Raw genomic sequence first — 26,392 nt, 5'->3', positions numbered from 1 at the left:
CCTGCTCCACACAGCACAGCGAGAAAAGGCCGTCCAGCCCAGCTGTGCCATAGGGGCTAAGCACAGAACAACCTTAGGACCTTGTGTCATCCATAGCTTCTGAACAACATGTGGGGGGTCATCAGCTTACAAATACACTCTAGTCCGGTAGCGTAGACAGGCCCCAAATGCATCTAAGTGTCCCGCCTTGAAAAAGAGGAGAGAAAAAAACATAACCTTGATTAGCTTCATTTTATAGTCGTGGAAACTGAGGCACAGAGAAGCAAAGAGATTCGCTCATGGTCAAAGAGCCAGGAATAGAAAATGGCATATCTGCTGATAGTCAATCCTGGGCCCTAGCCCTGTTTGTCCTGGCCTCTCTGCTTCAGCTCCAGCGACAACCCGAGTCGAGGTTTTCTTCGTCTCCATGTCCTTTAACTTCACGTCACTGCAGAAGAAAGATTGTTTCTGACCAGCTGGCTCTAATGCATGGAGATGTCTTTCCAGAAGACGTGCTCTGGCTCAGTCCCATGTCGTGGGTTTTCTGGAGGAAGTGCTCGGTGACGTTCTAGGGCCTGTGTTACACAGCAGATGGACAGAATGGTCCTTTCTGACCTTCATTTTTTTCTTTCGCTAGGAGGGTAACACTGGACATTTTCTCTCATTTACTTTCCTTTGGAATAATTTCAATCCAGTCCAAAGGATTTCCTCTTCCATTGTGTCTTCAGCACCTTTCCTAGCAAACAGTTACTGTTCGAGCCCAGGTTTCCAGTTTCAGGCTGTCCCAGGGTGACATGGCCATGAAAGGGGTAGTAGCTCAACTGAACCTATCCCAAGGTGAAGGGAATAAGTGCAGGGGCAGAAGGAGAGGCCCCGAGACAGGACAGATTCTTCTGCTGGGCTAAGAGTATAGTTGGACAGATTAACAATATTGCTGGGTGGGTTAAGGGAACCATTGCTGTGGCCTTTTGTGGCATGTAGTAGTTTAGATCGTTTAGTGTCCTTTTTCTTTTGTAGAGAAGCAAAGTGTGTGTTGTAAATGGCTTGTCTCGTTTTTGTAAAGTCCAGCCACAAGGAGGTTTGTGTGGAAGGTTGTTTTTTTATGAGAGGATCCAGTTCTGAGAGCTCATTCTTAATCTTTCCCTGTTTGCTGTAGAGGATGTTGATCAGGTGATTCCGCAGTTTCTTTGAGAGCGTGTGGCACAAGCTGTCAGCACAGTCTGTGTGGTATGTCGATTGTAATGGATTTTTTACCTTCAGTCCTTTTGGTACGATGTCCATCTGTTTGCATTTGCAGAGGAAGATGATGTCTGTCTGTATCTGTACGAGTTTTTTCATGAAGTTGATAGATTTCCACTCCATACGGCTAAATGCAGTGCCTTGCATAATGACAGGTTTCCGAGTAGCAGCCGTGTTAGTCTGTATCCGCAAAAAAGAAAAGGAGGACTTGTGGCACCTTAGAGACTAACCAATTTAGTTGAGTATAAGCTTTTGTGAGCGACAGCTCACTTCATCGGCTGCATTCAGTGGAAAATACAGTGAGGAGATTTATATACGCACAGGACGTGAAAAAATGGGTGTGACCATACACACTCACTTCCGATGAGCTATTACCAGCAGGAGAGGGGAGGGGGGGAAAAGAAAACCTTTTGTTGTGATAATCAAGGTGGGCCATTTCACTCTCACAGATCTTGGGAGACAGGCCAGTCCTTGCCTACAGACAGCCCCCCAACCTGAAGCAAATACTCACCAGCAACCACAAACCACACAACAGAACCACTAACCCAGGAACCTAGCCTTGCAACAAAGCCCGTTGCCAACTGTGTCCACATATCTATTCAGGGGACACCATCATAGGGCCTAATCACATCAGCCACACTATCAGAGGTTCGTTCACCTGCACATCTACCAATGTGATATATGCCATCATGTGCCAGGAATGCCCCCTGCCATGTACATTGGCCAAACCGGACAGTCTCTACGTAAAAGAATAAATGGACACAAATCAGGTGTCAAGAATTATAACGTTCATAAACCAGTTGGAGAACACTTCAATCTCTCTGGTCACTCGATCTCTGACCTAAAAGTTGCTATATTACAACAAAAAGACTTCAAAAACCAGTCTGTGCCCGGGGCAGAGAGGCCCTTCTTTGCCCCTTCTCCCCCCGTCCCACCAGTCTCTGCCCCTGCTCGCCCAAGGATTGCAGTGGCTCTCAACTTTTCCATACGACTGTACCCCTTTCAGGAGTCTGATTTCCAGACCCCAAGTTACACCTCACTTAAAAACCATTCGCTTCCAAAGCCGGACATAAAAATACAAAAGTGTCACACAGCCACTATTACTGACGTCACTGTCAGGAATGTTGGTTTGCACTGAGGTCACCAGTGCTTTCAGGCAGCCCCTTGTAAAACTAGGCCAATAGCGAGACGCGCAGAGGCGCACGAGGGTTTCCTGGGGCCCTGGGCCAGAGCAAGTGGCCCCTCCTCCCGCTCCGGGGCTCCCACCCCTTGTCCAATCAGAAGCAATATGCTAATAAGGCGTATGATCTCCCCCGCGCTGTGTCGTTTCATTCTCCTCGCGCCTGGCTTTTTCCGCTCGCTTTGCCTTGCACGAGCCATGGGGGAAGACATGATGTGTGTGAAGGGGGGAGTTGGGGCTCCCCCCTTCAGCTAATGCACAGAGTGGGGGAGATGGAGCAGGGACCTGCCTTGCAAAGGCTGCTGCAGCCATGGAGTCCCTGGAGGAGGTAAGCTGTGATCTTCCTCCAGAGCAGTGCCCTGGGAACCTGACTCCCACCCCGGCTCTACAATGGAGGGACTGGGGTTAGGGTGGAAATGGGGGGTTATTCTGAAGATCCCAGTGTCATCGCAGCCCTGTGATTATTTTTACAGCCCCCACAGGCAGGCCGCAGGGCCTCGCAGTGTCTGTGAATGACGTACGATGTGTACGGCAGCCGCTGTTGAATTGTGTGTCCATTCTTTGGCCACAAATTGAGATGGAATATTTTCTTTTCCCCCAAAGTGAGGCGTTGGGTTAAGGGGAGACTGGGGGGCGGGGGGGTTTCCAGGAAATGAACAGTAGCTTTTAGACGTACCAGAAAACCCAGTAAAAAACCCAGAATTGCTCCCCAGTCGGCAAGACGTCCTGCCTTTCAGAAAGGGCTCCTGTTTTCTGGCAAATCCTCCCTTCGGGGGACAAATCAACCCCGTGTGCAGACGCCACTTATCCCTTCCCGAGGAGCCTGGCCCAGAGCGCGGCGCGCATCGCTTGGCCTCCTGCCCCGGCCCCTCCAACCTTTGGGGTCCCATGCTCGTGGCTGGGGGGGGTGTTAGGGCAGCTGGGCGGGGGGCAGGCTCCTGGGGGACAGGGCAGCCGGGGTCTTTGCAGGAGCCTTCGCGAGAGAAGCTCACACCCGAGCAACCCGACCGCTGCGCTTGCCCCTCGGGGGCTGCGAGCAGGAGCCGCGAACAGGCCGCGTGGCGGGGAGCTCTCCGGGTGAAGGGCAGACGGTGTCTGACCCTGCCTTGGCCTGGCTGGGGCGGGCGGGCTTGCTCTGCTCGTAACTCCAGCGGAGAACAATGTTCCGACGCCAGGGTGATGTTTAAGTTGGGGGGGGCGGGGGGAGAGACACCTTTAAATCTGCTTGAATGTTCTGGGTGCCCTTGTGATGCGCTGTCACCCCCAGCGACCCTGTCTTCTTTCACTTCATCTCTCCCAGGGGGTGGGTGCAAGACCCAGGCTGTGGCTGCCTTTGTCTGTACCCCAATGGCCGGGCTCCTCTCCCTCCTTGGGGGCAGGGGTGTTGTGGCCGGGCTGGTCCCAGAATGTGAGAGAGGCAAGGCGGGGAGCTGATAGCTTTTCTTGGACCAACTTCTGGTGGTGAAAGGTACAAACTCTGGAGCTCCACAGAGCTCTTCTTCGGGTTTCCTCTGATGTCCTCCCCCAGCCCTGAAGACGAGCTCTGTGGCGCTCCCAGTTTGTATCTTCCACCACTGGAAGTTAGTCCAGGAACAGGAATTACCCGGCTGGTCTCTCTCTTGCCTTGTTGCCGTCCTCCTCTTTCTCGCCACCCGTTTCACATCAGATGTTCAGGCTGGGAGCTCTTTGTGGCAGAGATTGTCTTACTCTCTGTGCGCAGCATCCCCAGACCAACCCCTAACCCGATCCAGGACAGGAACCTCTCAGCTCTACCCTATTTCTTTCCACTGCAGTCCTGTCTCAGGGATGGAGGCCCCATTGTGCCAGATGCCATAAAAAACACATCACAAAAAGACAATCCTTTCCCCAGGGAGTGTGCAGGCGAAGCACAATAAGTAATTCTCAGCCGCTTGTGCAGAGGAGCAGCAGTGACCTCTAGTGGGAAGAGGAATTCCCATTGCTGGAGCACAGACAATCATAACAATAGTGTAATAAAGAATACAACTGCTGGAGAGCTTGGATCCCAAAGGGCTTTACCAACCATGCCGTACTTATGGGAATCCTTTCCCCCCACTACTGACATGCAGCCACCTCTGGGGTGAAACTCCACAACTGTTCAGCAGCACACAACACGGGCAGACGATGTCTTAGGGGAATGGTTGAAGCAGAATCCACTCACCTATTGGAAAAAGAAAAGGAGTACTTGTGGCACCTTAGAGACTGTAGCTCACGAAAGCTCATGCTCAAATAAATTGGTTAGTCTCTAAGGTGCCACAAGTACTCCTTTTCTTTTTGCGAATACAGACTAACACGGCTGTTACTCTGAAACCTGTCACCTATTGGAATTTCACAGGGCTTTTGAGGGAGGCAAATTGTATTCCCCCGAACTGTCATTTGAACTGACTCAGGTCTCCCCCGTTAAAGAAGAGCCATAAGATTTGTAACGACCATAATGGGACCTTGCTTTTAACTCCCAGCTGAATCCTGACACCAGCAGAGGTGCAGCGCCCCCAGCGGCCAGGTTGAGTCTCTGGGTTCAGTTCTGCCTTAGTCGGGGGTGTCATCCGTCTTATTTGTTTCAACATTGAGTTTCCCTTGACGTTTCCCATTGGGAAACAGCCTGGGTCTGTCTCTGTTCAGCTTTTATAAGCTCACTCGGGCAAACCTCAAGGAATTACATTTGAATGCACCAAGCCAGAGATTCCTCCCAGCCAGTGATTCCTACATCGAGCCCAGAACTTGTGACAGAGTTAGAGCAGATCATTCGTAAGAGAGCAACTCCGTGTAAAGACTTGGAGTGAATTCTCTCCTCTCTGGCCTCCCAGCACCTTGCTTTCCTGACCTACGGCGTGCCCGGCTGTTTGAGTGCTGACCCTGAGAAAAGCCCTCACTCGTACATTGAGCCTGAAGGCTTTTTACTAGGGCTGGCAAGCGATTAAAAAAAATAATCACGCTTAATCACACTGTTAAACCATAAGAGACTATTATTTAGTTAAATATTTTTGGATGTTTTCTACATTTTCAAATATATTGATTTCAATTAGAACAGAATACAAAGAGTATGGTGCTCACTTTATATTTTTGGTCACAAATATTTGCACTCTAAAAATCAAAAGAAAAAGAATATTTCAATTCACCTAATACAAGTACTGGAGTGCAATCTCTTTATCATGAAAGTTGAACTTACAAATGTAGCATTATGTATAAAAAATAACTGCATTCAAAAATAAAACAATGTAAAACTTTCAAGCCTACAAGTCCACTCAGTCCTACTTCAGCCAATTGCTGAGACAAACAAGTTTGGTTACAATTTGCAGGAGATAATGTTGCCCACTTCTTATTTACAATATGACCTGAAAGTGGGAACAGACGTTCGCATGGCACTGCACAGGATATTTATGTGCCAGATGTGCTAAAGATTCATATGTCCCTCCATGCTTAAACCACCATTCCAGAGGGCATGCGTCCATGCTGATGATGGGTTCTGCTCGATAACGATCCATGGCAGAGCGGACCGAGGCATGTTCATTTTCATCATCTGAGTCAGATGCCACCAGCAAAGGGTTGATTTTCTTTTTTGGTGGTTTGGGTTCTGTAGTTTCCGTATCAGAGTGTTGCTCTTTTAAGGCATCTGACAGCATGCTCCACGCTCCGTCCCGATCAGATTTTGGAAGGTACTTCAGATTCTTAAACCTTGGGTTGAGTGCTGAATCTATCCTTAGAAATCTCACACTGGTGCCTTCTTTGCATTTTGTCAAATCTGCTGTGAAAGTGTTCTTAAAATGAACATGTGTTGCGTCATCATCCGAGACTGCTATAGCATGAAATATAGGGCAGAATGTGGGTAAAACAGAACAGGAGACATACAATTCTACGCCAAGGAGTTCAATCACAAATTTAATTAACGCATTTATTTTTTTTAACAAGCATTATCAGCATGGAAGCATGTCCTCTGGAATGGTGGCCGAAGCATGAAGGGGCAGATGAATGTTGAGCATATCTGGCACATAAATACCTTGCAATGCCGGCTACAAAAGTGCCATGCAAATGCCTGTTCTCACTTTCAGGTGACATTGTAAAAAAGAAGGGGGCAGCAGTATCTCCTGTCAATGTAAACAGAACTTGTTTGTCTTAGCAATTGGCTGAACAAGAAGTAGGACTGAGTGGACTTGTAGGCTCTAAAGTTTTACATTGTTTCATTTTTGAGTGCAGTTATGTAAGCAAAAAATCCACATCTGTAAGTTACACTTCACAATAAAGAGATTGCACTACAGGACTTGTATGAGGTGAATTGAAAAATACTATTTCTTTTATCATTTTTACAGTGCTAATATTTGTAATCAAAAATAATCATGTAAAGTGAGCACTGTGCCCTTTGTATTCTGTGTTGTAATAGCAATCAATATATTTGCAAATGTAGAAAAACATCCAAAGATATTAATCAATTTCAATTGGTATTCTATTGTTTAACAGTGTGATTAATCACGATTAATTTTTGTAATCACAGTTAATTTTTTCAGTTCATCACGTGAGTTAACGGCGATTAATTGACAGCCCTGCTTTTTACACAACTGTAGGGGAAACGTCAGCAATGTCTAGAACTAGAGCTGATAGAGTGTACGCCTAGGTCATGAAAAACGTGAAAAGAAATGACAGTCTGATGTCCTTTGAAGGAAGTAGAAAAGTGAAAGTCCTCCGCCACTTTTCAAATGGAGGGAAATGTTAAGAGTAAATGTTTCTTTCCCCTCCAAAACTGAATGAAATCCTCCCTCCCACCCCCAAAGCCAGTATTTCCATTTTAAGTCCACTCCCCCCATCAAAAAATGAAAAATGGCAATCAAAATAAAACCTTTCATTTGGGTCAAAATGGCATTTTCCATTAAAAAACAACTTTGAACAAGAGTTTTCATCCAGCTGTAGTTTGAAGGTTCAGGATTAATGACACCTCGGTTCCCATCTCTCCCTCCAGAGGGATCCGGGTGCAAACTCTGCCCCAGGGACTGGCTGCTGCACGGGGACAAGTGCTACTGGCTGTCTAAGGAGCGTAAAGACTGGACTGGGAGCCGTGACGACTGCTCGGGGAAGAGCTCTCGCATGCTCGTGATCCAGAACCGGGAGGAGATGGTAACAGAAAATACAGGCTCATCCAACTCCAGCTGGAGAAAGACGTGTGTCACTAGTTACAAACCCAGTGTAGCCTGACTCTTTCCCCCCGCCCCCGAATCAAACTCCACACTGGGGTGTTTTCTCCCCTTCTGGGGGTCTGGCTTATTAACATACAGTTCAGAACAAGAACCCCACAGCTTTCCCACCCCAGACTGCCCAGCTGGCTCCTGCAGGCGTTTCACTCCCAGGCCCTCTGTCTGAGAGCTCAGCAGAGCCCTTCTGCATAGAGCTACTCACACAAACCTCCTACCTCATCAAATCTCTCCCTGCCCAGACTGGCTGCCCTTGTAGCCCCACAAGGCCTGGCTCCTGGTCACCTGCTTCCATCACCTTTGCCTCTGAGTCCAGGGGCACCTAGTCACAGGTGAGGCTCAACCCAGGACTTCCTTAAAGGGCCAGCTCACCCTGTGCCACCAAGGACGGGTACTGGTGTTACCATGTCTGCATAGAGAGAGCCACGTTTACCTGCACTGGGACCCTGCCCGCCCAGGGGAGAGGGTGAACTAACTCAGGGGCTGGTGGGGTCTCCTGCTGGCATTATGGGCAGAGCTACTGAAGGAGAGAGCAGGCACTTCATGGGATCACTAAGGGAATTCTAGCATGTTACAGGATACTCATCCCCACCCCCTCTGCTTTGCACATCACAGGATTTCATGCAAGATGTTGTACAAGATGCAAACGACATCTGGATTGGCCTTAAAGTGACACCCCCGGGGGAAATAGACCTGGGTGGACGGTTCCCCATTAGATCCAGTGGATAATGTACTTAATTTTTTTAGGTTTTGCATCTTTAGGAAGCTGCTTCTCAAACTCTTCCTTGGCCTGCCTCCTTATACTTTACAATTTACTTGCTGGAGTTTTGCTCCGTCCTAGTTTCCTCATTAGGTTTAGACTTCCAGTTTTTCAAGGATGCTTTTTGCCTCTAATTGCCTCCATTATTCTGCTGTTTAGCCAGGATAGCATTTTTTTGGTCCTCCTCCTGTCTTTTTTTATTTGGGGTACACCCTTAGCCCTGGTCTACACTGGGTGTGTGTGTGTGGGGGGGATCTAACCTAAGATATGCAACTTCAGCTATGAGACTAGCATAGCTGAAGTGGACTTCCAGGTCGACTTCCCTTGGCATCTTCCCGGGGCTCCCCCCTCCACTCCGCCTGCACCTCTCGCAGTGCTGGAGTACCGGAGTCGACGGGAGAGCGCTCGGGGTTCAATTTATCGCGTCTAGACTAGACGCGATAAATTGACCCCCAATAGATAGATCGCTACCTGCGCTTCCGGCGGGTAGTAGAGACCTGCCCTTAGACTCGGTCTACATTACAGACTTATGACGGTGTAACGATGTTTCTCAAGGGTGTGAAAAATCCACCCCACAAGCGATGCCGGTATCCTGACCTCACCCCCAGTGCAGACAGCACCACGTTGAGGGGAGCCCTTCTCCTGTCCCCATAGCTACCGCCCTTGGGGAGGGGGATTGGCTCCGCTGATGGGAGAAGCTCTCTGCTCAGCGTAGGTAGCGTCTTCCCTGCAGCGCTGTGAGTGGAGACAAGCCCCTCGTCCGAGCCTCATGCTGTTTTTAAGGAGTGTCCGTGCTGCTAGGAGACATTTGACCCTGGTGACAGCTCTGTGCAATTTCCATCCAACAAGTATCCGCATGGTTTTGTGGTTCCCCTTTTAGAAGTGAAATATTACTGCTGTGGGCTGGTCTGGTATTCCGTCCCCTCCAGGGATACTAAATGTCATGACACTGTGGGCACTATTGCTGGGCAGTTCAGCTCCCTGCACCTCTTGGAGCAGATCCTGTGCTCCACTGAGGACTAAATCAGGAATTGCCTCTCCCCTTGCGGGGGCCAGGGCCCACTTCTCCAAGCAGCAGTCACTGGTGGGGGCTAGAAATCATCTCTCTGCATGATGCCCCGAGGTGACAGTTAGTCTGTCTGCTCCAATCACTCTTTATCCCGAGTCTGGAACAGGGTTAACAGGAGAGAATAAGGGACCCCCACCCGACCACCACCTCAGACTGTCCCCTAGCTCAGTGGCGAGAGGCTCCTCCTAAGAGGTGGATTTCAGCTGTTCCATTGGCGGAAAAAGAGACGGCACGGGTGGGGGGGCCAAGATGTGCAAATAGCATCTCTGGTTTTCACCTGAGTCCACAGTGCTCTGCCCAGTGATGCGCAGAGCATTCCCCAATATTCCGGAATTGCTCAGATGTGATTTTGTAAAGAGATCAGTCCGGCTTTTCCGGGACTAATTCCACAGTACTCTCCTTACGAGCCCCCTACCACGGCAGCCTCCTGTGCCTGTGTAAATGCATCGGGTTTGGTGCAGATCCAGTGTCTCTCACTGGTGCATCGCAAGCTGCTGACCCCATTCTCATCATTCAGATATGCGCACTCTCCTCCTCCTCTTATCACAAACCTGCAAGACAGAAGCCAGGGAGCTGGTGTCAGGTAGGAGTTGGGTGTTTCCTGTCAGTCACAGGCAGGGAGAGATGCTCTCACACAGTGCAGGGAGCTGCTGCACTCACAGCCCCTCATGACTCCCCTTCCTGCTCCTGCCACAGGCCCCAGCTAGAAAGGGGGCAGTGGGGCAGCAAGGCCAGGAAAGGTTCGAAGATCAACAGACCTCCATGGAGCATTTATGCCGGGTGGGTACTAACCCAGTTCTACTCTCTCCCCCGCACCCCCCACACACCCAGCTGGGTCTGGATGGGCCCCTGCAGGCCCAACCCACCCAAACGGCCCTGGGCGCAGGTTCCAGGTGACTCTCAGCGTAGCGAGGAGCAGCAGTAACGCTGCACAGAAGAGCTGGGTCCAGGGCTCCCTGGACAGTTTCCATCAGCTCTCAGGCCAGAGGCCTGTCAGGACAGGCTGTATTGCAGGGGACGGCTGGGGTGAAATGCCAGCAGCGCAAACCCAGCGGCCATGGGGTGACCCCAGCCACTCACACAGAGCTTCCCGTGAGAGCTGGAGGCCAGCGCTTCCCACCTGGGAACAGGGTGGGATCCAGGCCCACAGGCAAATCCTCCCCCATGGTCCCATCCTGGCTACTCACAGTAGGCATGTGCTGGGCTGGCAGGAGGCCCAGCACTACTCTTTGGGCAAGCCGGGATCTCCCTGCCCTCAGGCTACCAGCCTCTGGCTCGGGGTGAGGTCTGTCCCAGAGAAGGGAGAACCCAGCTCACAGCCACCTGAGCAGATGGTTGTGGGTGGCTCTCCCACCAGCATCACCCCAGACGAGCTCTGAGGGGATGGCAATGATTCACCCAGAGCCTTCTGCTAGGGTGGGCGCCCGCAGGGTGGCAGATTTCAGGGTTAACACCCCACTGAGATGCCTGTTTACCCAGTTTGGGTAAATTGGCGTCACATTAGCTATCCTCTAGTCATCGGGTACAGAAGCTGATTGAAATGATAGGTTACAGACTACAGTTCGTAGTCCTGCCATTTCACATTTGAGTTCCTGGTCCTGGTGACTTGTTACTGTTTAGTTTCTCAATTTGTTCCAAAATCTCCTCGAATGACACCTCAATCTGGGACAGTTCCTCAGATTTGTCACCTAAAAAGGACGGCTCAGGTTTGGGAATCTCCCTCACATGCTCGGCCACGAAGACTGCTGCAAAGAATTCATTTAGTTTCTCTGCAATGGCATGGTGCCCGCGGCCGTGTAGACAGACCCCAAACAGGCCTGCTAACAGATGGGCTCAGGATGCAATCACAGAGACAGACTGCTGCCGACATCAGGGCATCCTTGCTGGAATATGTGAAAATATCTGACCCGGATCAAACAACAGGTCATCAACTGACTTGTTTTCTAAGCCTCCTCTGGGCACATTTTCCAGCTTCCCATCAATCGCAAAGGGCTTTTTTAAAAATGCCATTCAGCTGTAAGTACCTAAGACTGGGCACATGGGTCAGACCAATGGTCCATCTAGCCCAGTGTCCTTTCCTCCGATACTGGCCAGCGGTAGGTGCTTCCGAGGGAATGAACAGAACAGGGTCAGTTTCGAGTGATCCATCCCATTCACACCCAGCTTCTGGCAGTCAGATGTTTATGGACACTCAGAGCATGGGGCTGCATCCCTGACCTTCCTGGCTGATAGGAACTGGTCGAGCTATCCTCTGTGAACTGATCTACTTCTTGTCTGAACAGAGTTATACTATTGGCCTTCACAACATCCCCTGGCAACAAGCTCCACAGGTTGACTGTGTGTTGTGTGAAGAAATACTTCCTTGGTTAGTGTCAGACCTGCTGCCTATTTATTTAATTGTGACAGGTTTCAGAATAGCAGCCGTGTTAGTCTGTATTCGCAAAAAGAAAAGGAGGACTTGTGGCCCCTTAGAGACTAACCAATTTAGTTGAGCATGAGCTTTCGTGAGCTACAGCTCACTTCATCGGATGCATTCAGTGGAAAATAACAGTGAGTAAATTTATATATACACAGAACATGAAAAAATGGGTGTTTAAAACTATTTCCCCTTGTTTATTTCTCCCCCCCGCTCCCCCACTGTTCCTCAGACGCTCATGTTAACTCCTGGAAATGTACTGGAAATGGCCCACCTTGATTATCACTTCAAAAGGTTTTCTCTCTCTCCCCCCACCCCACTCCCCTGCTGGTAATAGCTCATCTTAAGTGATCACTCTCCTTACAGTATGTATGTTGAACACCCATTTTTTCACGTCCTGTGCGTATATAAATCTCCTCACTGTATTTTCCACTGAATGCATCCGATGAAGTGAGCTGTAGCTCACAGAAGCTTATGCTCAAATAAATTGGTTAGTCTCTAAGGTGCCACAAGTCCTCCTTTTCTTTTTTCATTTAATTGTGTGACTGCCAGTTCTTGCATTATGTGAAGGAGTAAATAACACTTCCCTCTTCACTTTCTCGACCCCACTCATGATTTTATAGACCTCTTATATCCCCCCCTTAGTCGTCTCCCCTCAAACGGAAGCTGTTCCACATCTCTAATCATTTTCGTTGCCTGCCTCTGTACCATTTCCAATTCTAATAGATCCTTTTTGAGATGGGGCAACCAGATCTGCACACAGTGTTCCAGGTGTGGGGGTACCATGGATTTATACAGTGGCATGATGATATTTTATGCCTTTTTCTCTATCCCTTTCCTAACGTTTTTTAAAGGATGCTCGTTTTTTGCCTCTAACCACCTGGCATTCCCCCCCACACAAGGATGTTAAATTTAATTACATTATGGTCACTATTACCGAGCAGTTCAGCTACATTCCCCTCTTGGACCGGACCCTGTGCTCCGCTTAGGCCTAAATCAAGAATTGCCCCTTCCTTGTGGGTGCCAGGATTAGCTGCTCCAACAAGCCGTCACTGATGGTGTCTAAAAATCACTTCTCTGCATCCCATCCAGAGGGGACATGTTCCCAGACAATATGGGGATAGTTGAAAACCCCCATTGTTATTCAGTTTTCTACTTTTGTAGCCTCTCTAATCTCTGTAAATTTCACAGTCACCATCCTGGTCAGTAGTATACTCCTGCTGCTAGATTCTTATTCTTCAAGCATGGAATTTTTATTCTGAGACATGCTAGCATACAGTTGGATTCGTTTAAGATTTTTACTCTAATTTCCTCTATGCTCTCCTGGACATATAGTGCCACTCCCCGGCCACCGTGACCTACTCTGCCGTTCTTTCAGTGCTGATGGTCCAGGGTCAAACCCTGCTATCGGCTCAGCTGGGGTTTGGTTATTTGATCACACCCAGATCCCACTGAAATCCCTCTTGGGATGTCGTCTGGGCCATCTCTACTGTACCCCAGTTCTCATGGCAGCCCCAGGCACTCAGCATTTGTGACTATCAGGCATCTTTAACGCACATGGCCCCACTAAAGCCAGACAGATCTGAAAGCTTTGGCCAGTCTCCCAGCAGACAACCCTTGCTTCTACCCATCACTAATACACAGAGTACATAGCACTGACTGGTGAGTCGGTTGAACTCGGTATCTCAGACACCAGGGACCCAAAGCCCAGGCAATTCACAGAGGACTTACAGGTTGTTGAATTTGGAGCCATCGGCCCATTTCCAGAGCTGCCCAGGGTCCCTCCGGAGGCCAATCCAGTGGTCAAATTTGCCTTTATAGCGTAGCAGGAAAGCCTAAAAACAGCAGAGGGAGAGGTGGCGTCAGAGCACAGGCTCTGTGCACCAGAGAATCACAGGGATACACTGAAGGGCTCTGTTTTCCTGGAACAGCTGGGGATTTTTGCCTCCCTCTTGCCCAGCTCTGGGTAATTCAGTATTAACTTTCCCATCCCAAACCCAGCTCCCCCTCACACCAAACTGCCCTGGGCTGGAGCAGCTCTTGGGTGCTGCCGGGTCTAAGCTGCCCCCGAAACTCTCCATAGAAGGCCACATTCTGTGTCAAAGCCTCGCCTTACAGAACAGCTGAGCTCCCCTCCCCATCACAGGGGAAGGGGAAGGAAAGAGCCCAGCTGAGCTCAATAAGGGATGCTGGGAAGGGCCAGGGATGAGAGTAGAGCCACCAAATCCTCAGCCAGAAGGGGACAGGGCTAAGAAGAGCCCCCCCATCCTCATCTGGCTGCCCAAGAGCACTGGCTCTTCAAGTCAGTCTGGGATCTCAGTACCCCTTTGGCCCCATGCCACCCAGAAGACACTCAAGCCAGCCTAGCCCGAGAGAGGGGCGGTCTCCTTTTGAGAGGGCTGACAGTGAGTGATCCCCGCAGCCAGACACGGACACTAGAGGTGCCCCGGGCCAGCCAGCCAGGCCTGGCATTCAGCAACTGGAAGCTCATTTACTCAGAGCTGCTCCTCGAGCCCAGGTTCTCCTGCAGCAGCTGCTGAGCCAAGACCAGAAGGTTGCAATTGGAGCATCTCTCACCATTTCCTGCTCACTGTTGATCTCAGCCAGGGAGGCACTGAGCACAGAGCAGTAGGTCAGGCTGTAGGTCCAGCTCCTTTCGGCCTCAGAGAAATAGTAGCATTTCCCTTGGTATCCGATCCAGCCATCTGGTCACGCGGGGCCAGCAAGGAGGCCCAGATCAGCTGACGGAAGCTGAGGTCTCCACACTGAGAATGAGACAGGGACACGTGGTGTGAGCGAGACCCGCCAACGAGGAGAACCTGGGGAGATCAGCCCCTGCGCCCCAGGCTTCTGAGACACCTCGAACCAGGGTGGGTACTGAAAGGCCGTGAGGGAGCCAGGAGGACGCTGGGAATCCAGCCCCAGAGGGGGGTTATCTGACTCTGGTCTCCCTCTCTTGGGTTCACATTCAACAGGGATGCAGCTGATAAACCGCTCATGCCATGAAGCCCAGGACAGAGAGCTGGGCCCAAGCTCAGTGTTACAACACGGGGTGGGCAGAGAGCTGCAGAGGGAGGGGACAGTTACCAGGGGGCCAGCAGGGGGGCAATAATTAATGGGTAGGAGATTAACTTCAACATGATTTGCCAGGTCTAGTACCCCAAGGAGTTCTGCTAGCCTGGACTGCTGCCCCCTCCCCCTGCTCTGCGCTTTGCTTCCCTGGAGAGGCAGGTTGAGATGAAGATGGGAACAAACTCCCTTCCCTTCAGGAGACCGAACTCCCGCTGCCCGGCCTGTCCAGCGCAGCCAGCCAGCTTCACGGTCACCACAAACAGCTGCCATCTGCGCTCGCACATGCTGTCTGTGCAGGCGGGGACGTCAACAGCGCGACGAGACCCTGCCCTGCCGAGGTCACCAGTGGGTGGGTTTCACGCTGCGTTAACGGGGCTGTCGGTACTGCGTTCCACGGCTCCTTTCAGTGACACGCCAGCACCTGCCCAGCACTGGGCACGACCCGGCGATGCAGGAAGGCCAGGCTGGCACCTCAGGGCGACACGCTGCAGGCAGAGGGCCCAGCTCATTGCTGCCCTGCACCGTCAGTCACCCCCACTCTGCACAGGTATCCGTGACCGTGCCTGGGGCCCGGCAACAGTGACTTGGACCCAGAGTGCTCAGAGATGGGCTGGGGGGAGCTAATTTCAGTCCCAACACAGAGAGTGCCCAAGGGGTCTGGGAGGGAGCAGGAGGGGGGTCTTGGAGGAACATCCCCCAGGAATCCTCTGTCCCAGGGGCACAAGCCAGAGAGGCCAGGAGGAGAGACTGTGACTGTGGTGGCTCCAGGGGCAATGGGATGTGCAGACAGGGGGAAGGGAAGGGTGAGAACTCACCTGCCAGGACAGTAAGAGTGATGATGAGACTTAAGGACACAACTGCGAGGGCGACTGCGAGCACAATTGTACCTTTCTTGTAGTTACATTTCCTGCAGTTGCGACGAGGGTCTGAAACAGAAAGACCCGTCAGGCAGGGCCGCGAGGACACGTCTCCCCGACGGCACCAGGGCTGGAGCTGCCTTAGAACAGTGGTTCTCACCCACCGGTTCGTGTACCCCTGGGGGTAAGCAGAGGTCTTCCACGGGGCACATCAACTCATCAAGAGATTTGCCTTGTGTTACGACAGGCTACATAAAAAGCACTAAGTCAGTACAAGCTAAAATTTCCTACAGACAATGACTCGTTTATACTGCTCGATAGACTATACACGGAAAGGTACAGCGTTGATAGTCCAATCGATCTATTTCATAATTAAATACGCAACAATCAGAGAGAGTCAGCAATTTTTCAGGAATAGTGGCTGTGAAACTTTTGTATTTTTATGTCCGATTTTGGAAACAAGTTGTTTTTAAGTGAGATGAAACTTAGGAGAGTGCAAGACAAATCAGCCTCCTGAGAGGGCGACAGTCCTCTGGAAAGGCTGAGAACCACTGGACTCGAACATGCACCGTTCTGCCGATTGGTCCTTCCGTCAGACGCTCTGGGAGAGGAGCCCGGAGGGTCAGGCCGGCTGGGGCTGGCAGAACAGCCCCTCCTTCCCCTCAGCCCAGTGCCCTCCCCTGGGCACTCCCAGCCAGGCTGCCAGGAGGCCTGGTGAGCTCAGGGGCACAGAGATAAGGACCCGCATGTCCTGGTGGCAGTTGCTCAAACTGCCCCCCTGCACCATCCCCACCCCCATTCTGCCCCCTGCCGAGCGCTGGCTGGGCCCACACTGCCGAGTGCCCCTGTCCCCGCACACTGGGGTCTCACACTGGCCATACACAGCAGAAGGTGGGAGAACCAACCAGGCAGAGATGGGCCAGGGCTGTCACAGGGGGTCTGACACACCCAGCCCAGGAGGGCCCTCCACAGCCCCACGGCCACTGTTGTGTGCGCCAGACAGCAGCTGTGAGCCAGGGATCGGTGCCCTGAGAGCCCCTGGGGGTGATCCAGTCCCTGCTGCCCACAGACGGGGGGTTGCTGGGCACTGGCTGCTGCCTCTGAGAGCCTGGCCCCATGTGGGGCAGCCTCAGGGTCTCTCTCCAGCTTGTTCCCTGGCAGTGACACCCCATTACCTGGCTCCCCTCCAATCTCCAAGCGTCCACTGCCCTCAACAGGCCACTCCTGCAGCGGCTCTTTGCTCCCAGCAGGTCCAGCTGCTGGCCCCATCGTCTCTCTCAGCGACACTCGGGCTGCACGCTGCTGGAGACGCTGGGCTGGGGTCGGCTCCTCTCTGTGACTGGGTCTGATTCAGCAGCAGCCGCCGAGCATATAGGAGAGGGGCGGTTCAGAACAACTTTGAAATCCCCCCACCCCTGCATAAAGCGTGTGTGAAAGGAAGGACTCCACCCTGACATCTGGAGCTTGTGGCTGCTGCAGTTTTAACTTCCGTTCACGCTCCTCTGTTGCCTCTGTCCCCTCTCCCTCTCCCCCTCTCCGGGCTTGGGGGGGCTCCATCCCCTTTCCCTTCCCCTCTCCGGGCTGGGTGAGGGCACCCTCTCCCTCCCACTCCCCCTCTCTGGGGTCAGGGGGGTCTCCGTCCCCTCTCGCTCCCCCTCCCCCTCTCCGGGCTGGGTGGGGGGCTCCATCCCCTCTCCCTCCCCCTCTCCGGGCTAGGGGGTGGAGGCCTCCGTCCCCTCTCCCTCTCCCTTTTCCTCTGCGGGCTGGCGGGGGAGGCCTCCGTCCCCTCGCCCTCTCCAGGCTAGGGGGGGAGGCCTCCGTCCCCTGTACCCCTCCCCCTCTCTGGGCTGCGGGGGGCTCCATCCCCTCTCCCTCTCCCTCTCCCTTCCCCTCTCCGGGCTGGGGGGGGCGGCCTCCGTCCCTTCTCCCCCTCCCCATCTCCGGGCTGGGGGGGGCTCCGTCCCCTCTCCCTCCCCCTCTCCGGGCTGGGGGGGGGCTCTGTCCCCTCTCCCTCCCCCTCCCGCTCTCTGGGCTGGGGGGGGATCACCATCCCCTCTCCCTCCCTCTTCCCCTCTCTGGGTTGGGGGGGTGTCACGGAGTCCCTGGGTGATGCTCTGGAACTGCTCCCCATGAAGCCAGGCAGGACTCTGGGGCAGTCTCCTCTCTGGGAGCAGCCTGTCTGCAGGACACCCAGCTCACCCGGCTCCACCTTCCTGGGTCTGACCTCGGAGCATTCAGCCTCCTCTGCCCCTCCGTGCGCTTCCCACAGCGAGTCCGCCCAGGCGGGGTCCTGAGGGGGCCAGAGGGTCCTGCCCCGCAACTCCGCAGTCAGACGTGACTCTCAGCCAGACAGTAAAACAGAAGGTTTATTAGACAACAGGAACATGATCTAACACAGAGCTTGTCGGTGCAGAGAACGGGATCCCTCAGCTGGGTCCATTTTGGGGGGCAGTGAGCCAGACAACCACGTCTGCACTTCACTCCATGTCCCAGCCAGCCCCAAACTGAAACTCCTTCCAGCCCCCCCTCCTCTGGGCTTTGTCCCTTTCCCGGGCCAGGAGGTCACCTGATTCCTTTGTTCTCCCACCCTTTAGCTCTCATCTTGCAGGGGGGAAGGGCCCAGGCCATCAATGGCCAGGAAACAGGGTGTTGGCCATTATCTGGGTCCAGACCCCTGCACACACTGCCCTCTAGAGCTCTGCAATGATCATACACCCTTATCCCACCCCCTAGATACTTAAGAACTGCTTAGGGGAAACTGAGGCACCCCCACACTCTTCAGAGGAAACATTAAGAACAGTCCCACTTCATCACATCTCTCTTCCCTTCGAGATTGAACTGAGTGGGGTCACTTTAGCTGGTGACCTGGGGAAGTTCGAAGCCACCAATGTTCCCATGGATGCCCCAACATCTCTCCCGTTCCTTGGTGGGAGTTACCCCAGAGCCTTCCAGTTTCATGCCCTCCCTTAGGTCGGGGGTGTCGATAGCACTCGCAGGCCGCATGTGGGAAGGTTTATGCGGCCTGTGCCCTTTGGCCACCCCAAAACTCCAGAGGGTCAAACTGGAATCGGGTCTTCTCCCAGCGCTCCAGTCTGGAGGCCTGCAATTCGGGCTCTCTTGGTTAAGAGCCCCCCTCTTGACCTGGGCCACATACTGTTCACTTACAGAACTAGCATGGAGACATTCCTTTCTCCACAACCTTGTCTCCCCAACAAGCTGGCTAAACACAGCCACTTGGTCAGAGGACTGTTTAACTTTCTTAACAGCTTTCACTCCATCTGAGACCTTCTCAAAGCTCTCCACCCTGGATCTTTCAACAGGAAAGTCAGTGGCTTCATTCACAACAGAAAATTTCTGGCTGTTAGGAACAGAGACTTTCTGCTTAAATCACTTTTACACCCTTCAGTTGCAGTAAACTGCTTGCAAAGACTCCATGAGGATTCCTTTCCCTAGGGCTTGTCTATGCAACAATTCACCCCTCACAGAAATTCGGCTCTTACCCTCTTCACCGAGGGCTTGCTCTAGAGGAACACTTTCCTGAGCAACAACAGACTCTTTCTGGGTCTCCCTTACATCCAGAATCACCTCTAGCCCATCAGGCGGATTCCTACCCAATCCCCCTTTCAGGCAAACTTACAGACTTCCTAGATAAAAGGTCAGAAGCCTTCTCCTTCTCTTTGCCACACACTAGGAACAGGCAAAACACAAGCAACGGCATTGTCTGGGCTCTGGGATTTTACATAGACACTGACTGGATGCGACCTAGTTACAGGGCCATTCTCCCGAGCAGACACAAACTTAGGACCCTTCCCTTCCTGGGCTTTAGCTGAATCCAGAACCAGCTCTGAGACAACTGCACGACCCTCAACCCTCACAGGCTGAAAGGCCCCTTCTGTCTGCTCCACAGACAAAGAAGAGCCGGACACACTTTCTCCTTTCCCAGACCCACAGCTTGGGATCTCATTCCCCTTGTCCCAGCACACAAGGCTGGTCACAGACAAGTGCTTGGAGATCAGGGTAGCTCCCTCCATAGGCAAGTCAACACCCTTGACAGACACGGGCATGTTTCCTTCACTGTCACAATTCTCCACCCAGCTAACAGGTAAGGGCCAGGGACACTCATCTTCCACTCTCCTCGCCTTCCCACCCTGCTGCCTAGACAAAGCCATCAGCTCACAAGACTGCCTAGGCTCATCCAGACTTTCCTTACCAAGCACCTTGCCACTCCCAACAGATCCCCTGCCCTGCCTATGTCTACCCCCACTCAGCTGGGGTCTCAGCTCCCACGGTGCTCAGCGCTGCCCTTGCTGTCCCAGTGGGGTAGGCAGCGAGCTTGCTGCTTTCCTCACTGCATCAGAGCCAGCGAGAGCCCCACTCTGGTGTGCAAGGGGTGGGGAGCATTCCTCTGTCCCACCCAGCCCCAGGGATCTGGTTACAGGCAGGCAGGTAGCCTGAGTCTAGCAGCTCCTCCCCGCTGCCAGCCAGGTCACCTGCATTTTTACAGACCATTTCCCTCTCCACCGATTGGTTCCCTGGATTCAAATTCAAACCCTTGGCAGTTACAGGAGCAGGGCCTGGATCCTGTCCCAAAGAGACACAGTCACCCCACAACAGGGTCTCGCAGCTGGTATCCTGGAGCACCCCAACGGCCAGCCAGCCCGACCCCTCCTGGGTCTGCACAGGGATCTGGGCCATAGGTAGGGCGAGGGGCTTCATCCCTGGGAACCTCACCCAGCTCACACAGCCCCTCAGTATCTGAGGCTGCACCACCCAGGGCCTGACAACAGTTCTCTCTGTCTCAGGATCTCGCCACCCCACGAATGTCTCCCCATTGACCATCACCTTCCACTTCCACTGGAGGTCCGAGGAGCCTGACCCCAGGAAACTCCACACAGACATATCGGTTGGGGTCAGGAGTGGGAGCCTGTCCACCTCCCCACCCATCTGGCTGACGGAGACTACGACCTTGGGACCCAGCAAGGGGGCTAGACACTGAGGCTTTTCCGCAGGGTCCCCCTGGTTCAAATCGCCAGCCTGCTCAAAGGCAGTGAGGTGGCATCCACATCCCCCCCTCCTTAACTAGGGGCAGCAATTTAGTCTCGAGGTTCCCTGCGGAACTGGCCCCCCGGGGTCTATCCCCACTCACCCCGGGGAGGTCCCCTGGGCCTCTCCGCTCCCCCCACCAGCCAGCTCATGCTGCTTCTGCAGCTCTTTCTCAGGCTCTCGCTGTCTCTCACAGTCCTCTTGCTCTCTCGGACTCAGCTCCAATCCCGTCTGTCTCCAATCCCCCGATGGGGAACCGGATCATGAAGACCCTTGTCTGGTCCTGGACAGGAGTCTTGGGGATGCCTGGCTCCTACTCCAGCTGCTCCCAGATCCTGCTATAGCTCCATTTGGGGTCAGGAATCTGTCCCTTAGAGCCGTCATCCTCCTCCAGCTGCACGATTAACTCTGCTTTGGTGAACTTTCCAATGCTCAACCCGCTCTTTTTGCACAGGGTTACAATGTCCTTCTTAAGGAGACGGTGACAGGCCATCACTCCGCTCTTCCCAAGTTGTTGTGGACTCACAGGTCTGTGTGTTCTCAGCTCCTCACAGTTTCCAGGGAGAACCCCTACTGTGCCAGCCCTTCTCCAGGTCACCGCCTCTTTGCCAGGGTCGAGCTGCAGGCTCCTCCACCCCTGAGACTGCTCACCGCAGTCCCCAGGGGGACCCCCATTACTGCACAGACCTTCTCGCTCTGGTCACACACTCCCAGGGGTTAAGCGCCCCCCGAAACTGCTCCTCTGAGCCTTCAGCACACCTGGTCCTCATCAATCCCCCTCCGTTTTACTGCTCCCCAGTCACTTACTGCAGGAAGCGCCGTCCACGGGGTGCAGTAGATCCCACCCTGCCACCAGTTCTCACGGAGTCCCCGGGCGACGCTCTGGAACTGCTCCCCATGAAGCCAGTCAGGACTCTGGGGCAGTCGCCTTCCTGTGAGCAGCCTGTCTTCAGGACACACAGCTCACCCAGCTTCCACCTTCCTGGGTCTGACCTCGGAGCATTCAGCATCCTCTGCCCCTCCTTGCACTTCCCACAGCAAGTCCGCTCAGGCGGGGTCCTGGGGAAGCTAGAGAGTCCTGCACCCCAACTTCGCAGTCAGACGTGACTCTCAGCCAGCCAGTAAAACAGAAGGTTTATTAGACGACAGGAACATGATCTAACACAGAGCTTGTAGGTGCAGAGAACGGGACCCCTCAGCTGGATCCATTTTGGGGGCAGTGAGCAAGACAACCACGTCTGCCCTTCACTCCATGTCCCAGCCAGCCCCAAACTGAAAAACCTCCAGCCCCCCCCTCCTCTGGGCTTTGTCCCTTTCCCGGGCCAGGAGGTCACCTGATTCCTTTGTTCTCCAACCCTTTAGCTCTCACTTTGCAGGGGGGAAGGGCCAGGCCACCAGTTGCCAGGAAACAGGGTGTCGGCCATTGTCTGTGTCCAGACGCCTGCACACACCTGCCCTCTAGGGCTCTGTAATGATCATACACCCTTATCCCACCCCCTAGATACTTAAGAACTGCATAGGGGAAACTGAGGCACCCACCACACTCTTCAGAGGAAACATTAAGAACAGTCCCACTTCGTCACACCCCCCCAAGCCCAGAGAGGGGGAGGGGGAGGGGGAGGGAGAGGACACGGAGCCCCCCCCCAGCCCGGGGTGGGGGAGGGAGAGGGTACGGAGCCCCCCCCCCAGCCTGGAGAGGGGAAGGGAGAGGCAGAGGGAGAGGGGACAGAGGCCTCCCCCCCTCAACCCGGAGAGGGGAAGGGAGAGGGAGAGGGGACAGAGCCCCCCCCAGCCCGGAGAGGGGGAGAGGGAGAGGGGACAGAGGCAACGGAGGAGCGTGAACGGAAGTTAAAACTGCCAGATGTCAGGGTGGAGTCCTTCCTTTCACACACGCTTTATGCAGGGGGTGGGGATTTCAAAGTTGTTCTGAACCGCCCCTCTCCTATATGCTCGGCGGCTGCTGCTGAATTGGACCCAGTCACAGAGAGGAGCCGACCCCAGCCCAGCGTCTCCAGCAGCGTGCAGCCCGAGTGTCGCTGAGAGAGACGATGGGGCCAGCAGCTGGACCTGCTGGGAGCGAAGAGCCGCTGCAGGAGTGGCCTGTTGAGGGCAAGGGACACCTGGAGACTGGAGGGGAGCCAGGTAATGGGGTGTCGCTGCCTGGGAACAGGCTGGAGAGAGACCCTGAGGCTGCCCCACATGGGGCCAGGCTCTCAGTGGCAGCAGCCAGTGCCCAGCAACACCCCCTGTCTGTGGGCAGCAGGGACTGGATCACCCCCAGGGGCTCTCAGGGCACCGATCCCTGGCTCACAGATGCTGTCTGGCGCACACAGCGGTGGCCGTGGGGCCGTGCAGGGCCCTCCTGGGCTGGGTGTGTCAGACCCCCTGTGACAGCCCTGGCCCATCTCTGCCTGGTTGGTTCTCGCCCCTTCTGCTGCGTATGGCCAGTGTGAGACCCCAGTGTGCGGGGACAGGGGCACTCGGCAGCGTGGGCCCAGCCAGCGCTTGGCAGGGGGCAGAATGGGGATGGGGATGGTGGGGGGACAGTTTGAGCAACTGCCACCAGGACATGCGGGTCCTTATCTCTGCGCCCCTGAGCTCACCAGGCCTCCTGGCAGCCTGGCTGGGAGTGCCCAGGGGAGGGCACTGGGCTGAGGGGGAAGGAGGGGCTGTTCTGCCAGCCCCAGCCGGCCTGACCCTCCGGGCTCCTCTCCCAGAGCGTCTGACGGAAGGACCAATCGGCAGAACGGTGCATGTTCGAGTCCAGTGGTTCTCAGCCTTTCCAGAGGACTGTCGCCCTCTCAGGAGGCTGATTTGTCTTGCACTCTCCTAAGTTTCATCTCACTTAAAAACAGCTTGCTTCCAAAATCGGACATAAAAATACAAAAGTTTCACAGCCACTATTCCTGAAAAATTGCTGACTCTCTCTGATTGTTGCGTATTTAATTATGAAATAGATCGATTGGACTATCAACGCTGTACCTTTCCGTGTATAGTCTATCGAGCAGTATAAACGAGTCATTGTCTGTAGGAAATTTTAGCTTGTACTGACTTAGTGCTTTTTATGTAGCCTGTCGTAACACGAGGCAAATCTCTCGATGAGTTGATGTGCCCCGTGGAAGACCTCTGCTTACCCCCAGGGGTACACGAACCGGTGGGTGAGAACCACTGTTCTAAGGCAGCTCCAGCCCTGGTGCCGTCGGGGAGACGTGTCCTCGCGGCCCTGCCTGACGGGTCTTTCTGTTTCAGACCCTCGTCGCAACTGCAGGAAATGTAACTACAAGAAAGGTACAATTGTGCTCGCAGTCGCCCTCGCAGTTGTGTCCTTAAGTCTCATCATCACTCTTACTGTCCTGGCAGGTGAGTTCTCACCCTTCCCTTCCCCCTGTCTGCACATCCCATTCCCCCTGGAGCCACCACAGTCAGTCTCTCCTCCTGGCCTGTCTGGCTTGTGCCCCTGGGACAGAGGATTCCTGGGGGATGTTCCTCCAAGACCCCCCTCCTGCTCCCTCCCAGACCCCTGCACTTGGGCACTCTCTCTGTTGGGACTGAAATTAGCTCCCCCCAGCCCATCTCTGAGCACTCTGGGTCCAAGTCACTGTTGCCGGGCCCCAGGCACGGTCACGGATACCTGTGCAGAGTGGGGGTGACTGACGGTGCAGGGCAGCAATGAGCTGGGCCCTCTGCCTGCAGCGTGTCGCCCTGAGGTGCCAGCCTGGCCTTCCTGCATCGCCGGGTCGTGCCCAGTGCTGGGCAGGTGCTGGCGTGTCACTGAAAGGAGCCGTGGAACACAGTACCGACAGCCCCGTTAACGCAGAGTGAAACCCACCCACTGGTGACCTCGGCAGGGCAGGGTCTCGTCGCGCTGTTGACGTCCCCCCCTGCACAGACAGCGTGTGCGAGCGCAGATGGCAGCTGTTTGTGGTGACCGTGAAGCTGGCTGGCTGTGCTGGACAGGCCGGGCAGCGGGCGTCCGGTCTCCTGAAGGGAAGGGAGTTTGTTCCCCTCTTCATCTCAACCTGCCTCTCCAGGGAAGCAAAGCGCAGAGCAGGGGGAGGGGGCAGCAGTCCAGGCTAGCAGAACTCCTTGGGGTACTAGACCTGGTAAATCATGTTGAAGTTAATCTCCTACCCATTAATTATTGCCCCCCTGCTGGCCCCCTGGTAACTGTCCCCTCCCTCTGCAGCTCTCTGCCCACCCCGTGTTGTAACACTGAGCTTGGGCCCAACTCTCTGTCCTGGGCTTCATGGCATGAGCGGTTTGTCAGCTGCATCCCTGTTGAATGTGAACCCAAGAGAGGGAGACCAGAGTCAGATAACCCCCCCTCTGGGGCTGGATTCCCAGCATCCTCCTGGCTCCCTCACGGCCTTTCAGTACCCACCCTGGTTCGAGGTGTCTCAGAAGCCTGGGGCGCAGGGGCTGATCTCCCCATGTTCTCCTCGTTGGCGGGTCTCGCTCACACCACGTGTCACTGTCTCATTCTCAGTGTGGAGACCTAAGCTTCCGTCAGCTGATCTGGGCCCCCCTGCTGGCCCCGCGTGCCCAGACGGCTGGATCGGATACCGAGGGAAATGCTACTATTTCTCTGAGGCCGAAAGGAACTGGACCTACAGCCTGACCTACTGCTCTGCGCTCAACGCCTCCCTGGCTGAGATCAACAGTGAGCAGGAAATGGTGAGAGATGCTCCAATTGCAACCTTCTGGTCTTGGCTCAGCAGCTGCTGCAGGAGAACCTGGGCTCGAGGAGCAGCTCTGAGTAAATGAGCTTCCAGTTGCTGAATGCCAGGCCTGGCTGGCTGGCCTGGGGCACCTCTAATGTCCCTGTCTGACTGCAGGGATCACTCACTGTCAGCCCTCTCAAAAGGAGACCGCCCCTCTCTCGGGCTAGGCTGGCTTGAGTGTCTTCTGGGTGGCATGGGGCCAAAGGGGTACTGAGATCCCAGACTGACTTGAAGAGCCAGTGCTCTTGGGCAGCCAGATGAGGATGGGGGGGCTCTTCTTAGCCCTGGCCCCTTCTGGCTGAGGATTCGGTGGCTCTACTCTCATCCCTGGCCCTTCCCAGCATCCCTTATTGAGCTCAGCTGGGCTCTTTCCTTCCCCTTCCCCTGTGATGGGGAGGGGAGCTCAGCTGTTCTGTAAGGCGAGGCTTTGACACAGAATGTGGCCTTCTATGGAGAGTTTTGGGGGCAGCTTAGACCCGGCAGCACCCAAGAGCTGCTCCAGCCCAGGGCAGATTGGTGTGAGGGGGAGCTGGGTTTGGGATGGGAAAGTTAATACTGAATTACCCAGAGCTGGGCAAGAGGGAGGCGAAAATCCCCAGCTGTTCCAGGAAAACAGAGCCCTTCAGTGTATCCCTGTGATTCTCTGGTGCACAGAGCCTGTGCTCTGACCCCACCTCCCCCTCTGCTGTTTTTAGGCTTTCCTGCGGCGCTATAAAGGCAAATTTGACCACTGGATTGGCCTCCGGAGGGACCCTGGGCAGCTCTGGAAATGGGCCGATGGCTCCAAATTCAACAACCTGTAAGTCCTCTGTGAATTGCCTGGGCTTTGGGTCCCTGGTGTCTGAGATACCGAGTTCA

At 54.1% G+C, this 26,392-nt stretch overlaps 2 protein-coding genes across 4 annotated transcripts in view; one reads left to right on the top strand and one right to left on the bottom strand.

Moving 5' to 3' along the window:
- Window positions 1-2,549: 2,549 nt before the first annotated feature.
- The window catches only part of LOC311530177 (C-type lectin domain family 2 member D-like), a 28,020-nt gene continuing 4,177 nt past the window's right edge, over window positions 2,550-26,392 (top strand). Inside the window, exons 1-4 of one of the 3 annotated variants that reach the window (XM_084646645.1) lie at window positions 22,757-22,955; window positions 24,063-24,173; window positions 25,300-25,487; window positions 26,230-26,333. In XM_084646645.1, the coding sequence (XP_084502771.1) occupies window positions 22,862-22,955; window positions 24,063-24,173; window positions 25,300-25,487; window positions 26,230-26,333 (497 nt within the window). In that variant the 5' untranslated portion in view covers window positions 22,757-22,861. Of the gene's footprint in view, window positions 2,727-7,367; window positions 7,523-14,991; window positions 15,736-22,756; window positions 22,956-24,062; window positions 24,174-25,299; window positions 25,488-26,229; window positions 26,334-26,392 lie in introns of those variants that run through there. The other 2 variants (XR_014713949.1, XR_014713948.1) reach the window with 2 other exon arrangements.
- Window positions 7,516-18,076, bottom strand: LOC311530176 (early activation antigen CD69-like). The gene is given in 7 exon segments (XM_084646644.1): window positions 7,516-9,976; window positions 13,573-13,676; window positions 14,419-14,550; window positions 14,554-14,606; window positions 15,729-15,839; window positions 16,946-17,109; window positions 17,970-18,076. Coding segments are annotated over 7 exon segments (750 nt in total). The 5' UTR covers window positions 18,005-18,076; the 3' UTR covers window positions 7,516-9,825.

The sequence above is a fragment of the Lepidochelys olivacea genome, assembly GCF_965140295.1.
Source record: "Lepidochelys olivacea isolate rLepOli2 genome assembly, chromosome: 14".
Taxonomy (NCBI): domain Eukaryota; kingdom Metazoa; phylum Chordata; order Testudines; family Cheloniidae; genus Lepidochelys; species Lepidochelys olivacea.
This window is presented reverse-complemented; position numbering and strand designations above follow the sequence as displayed.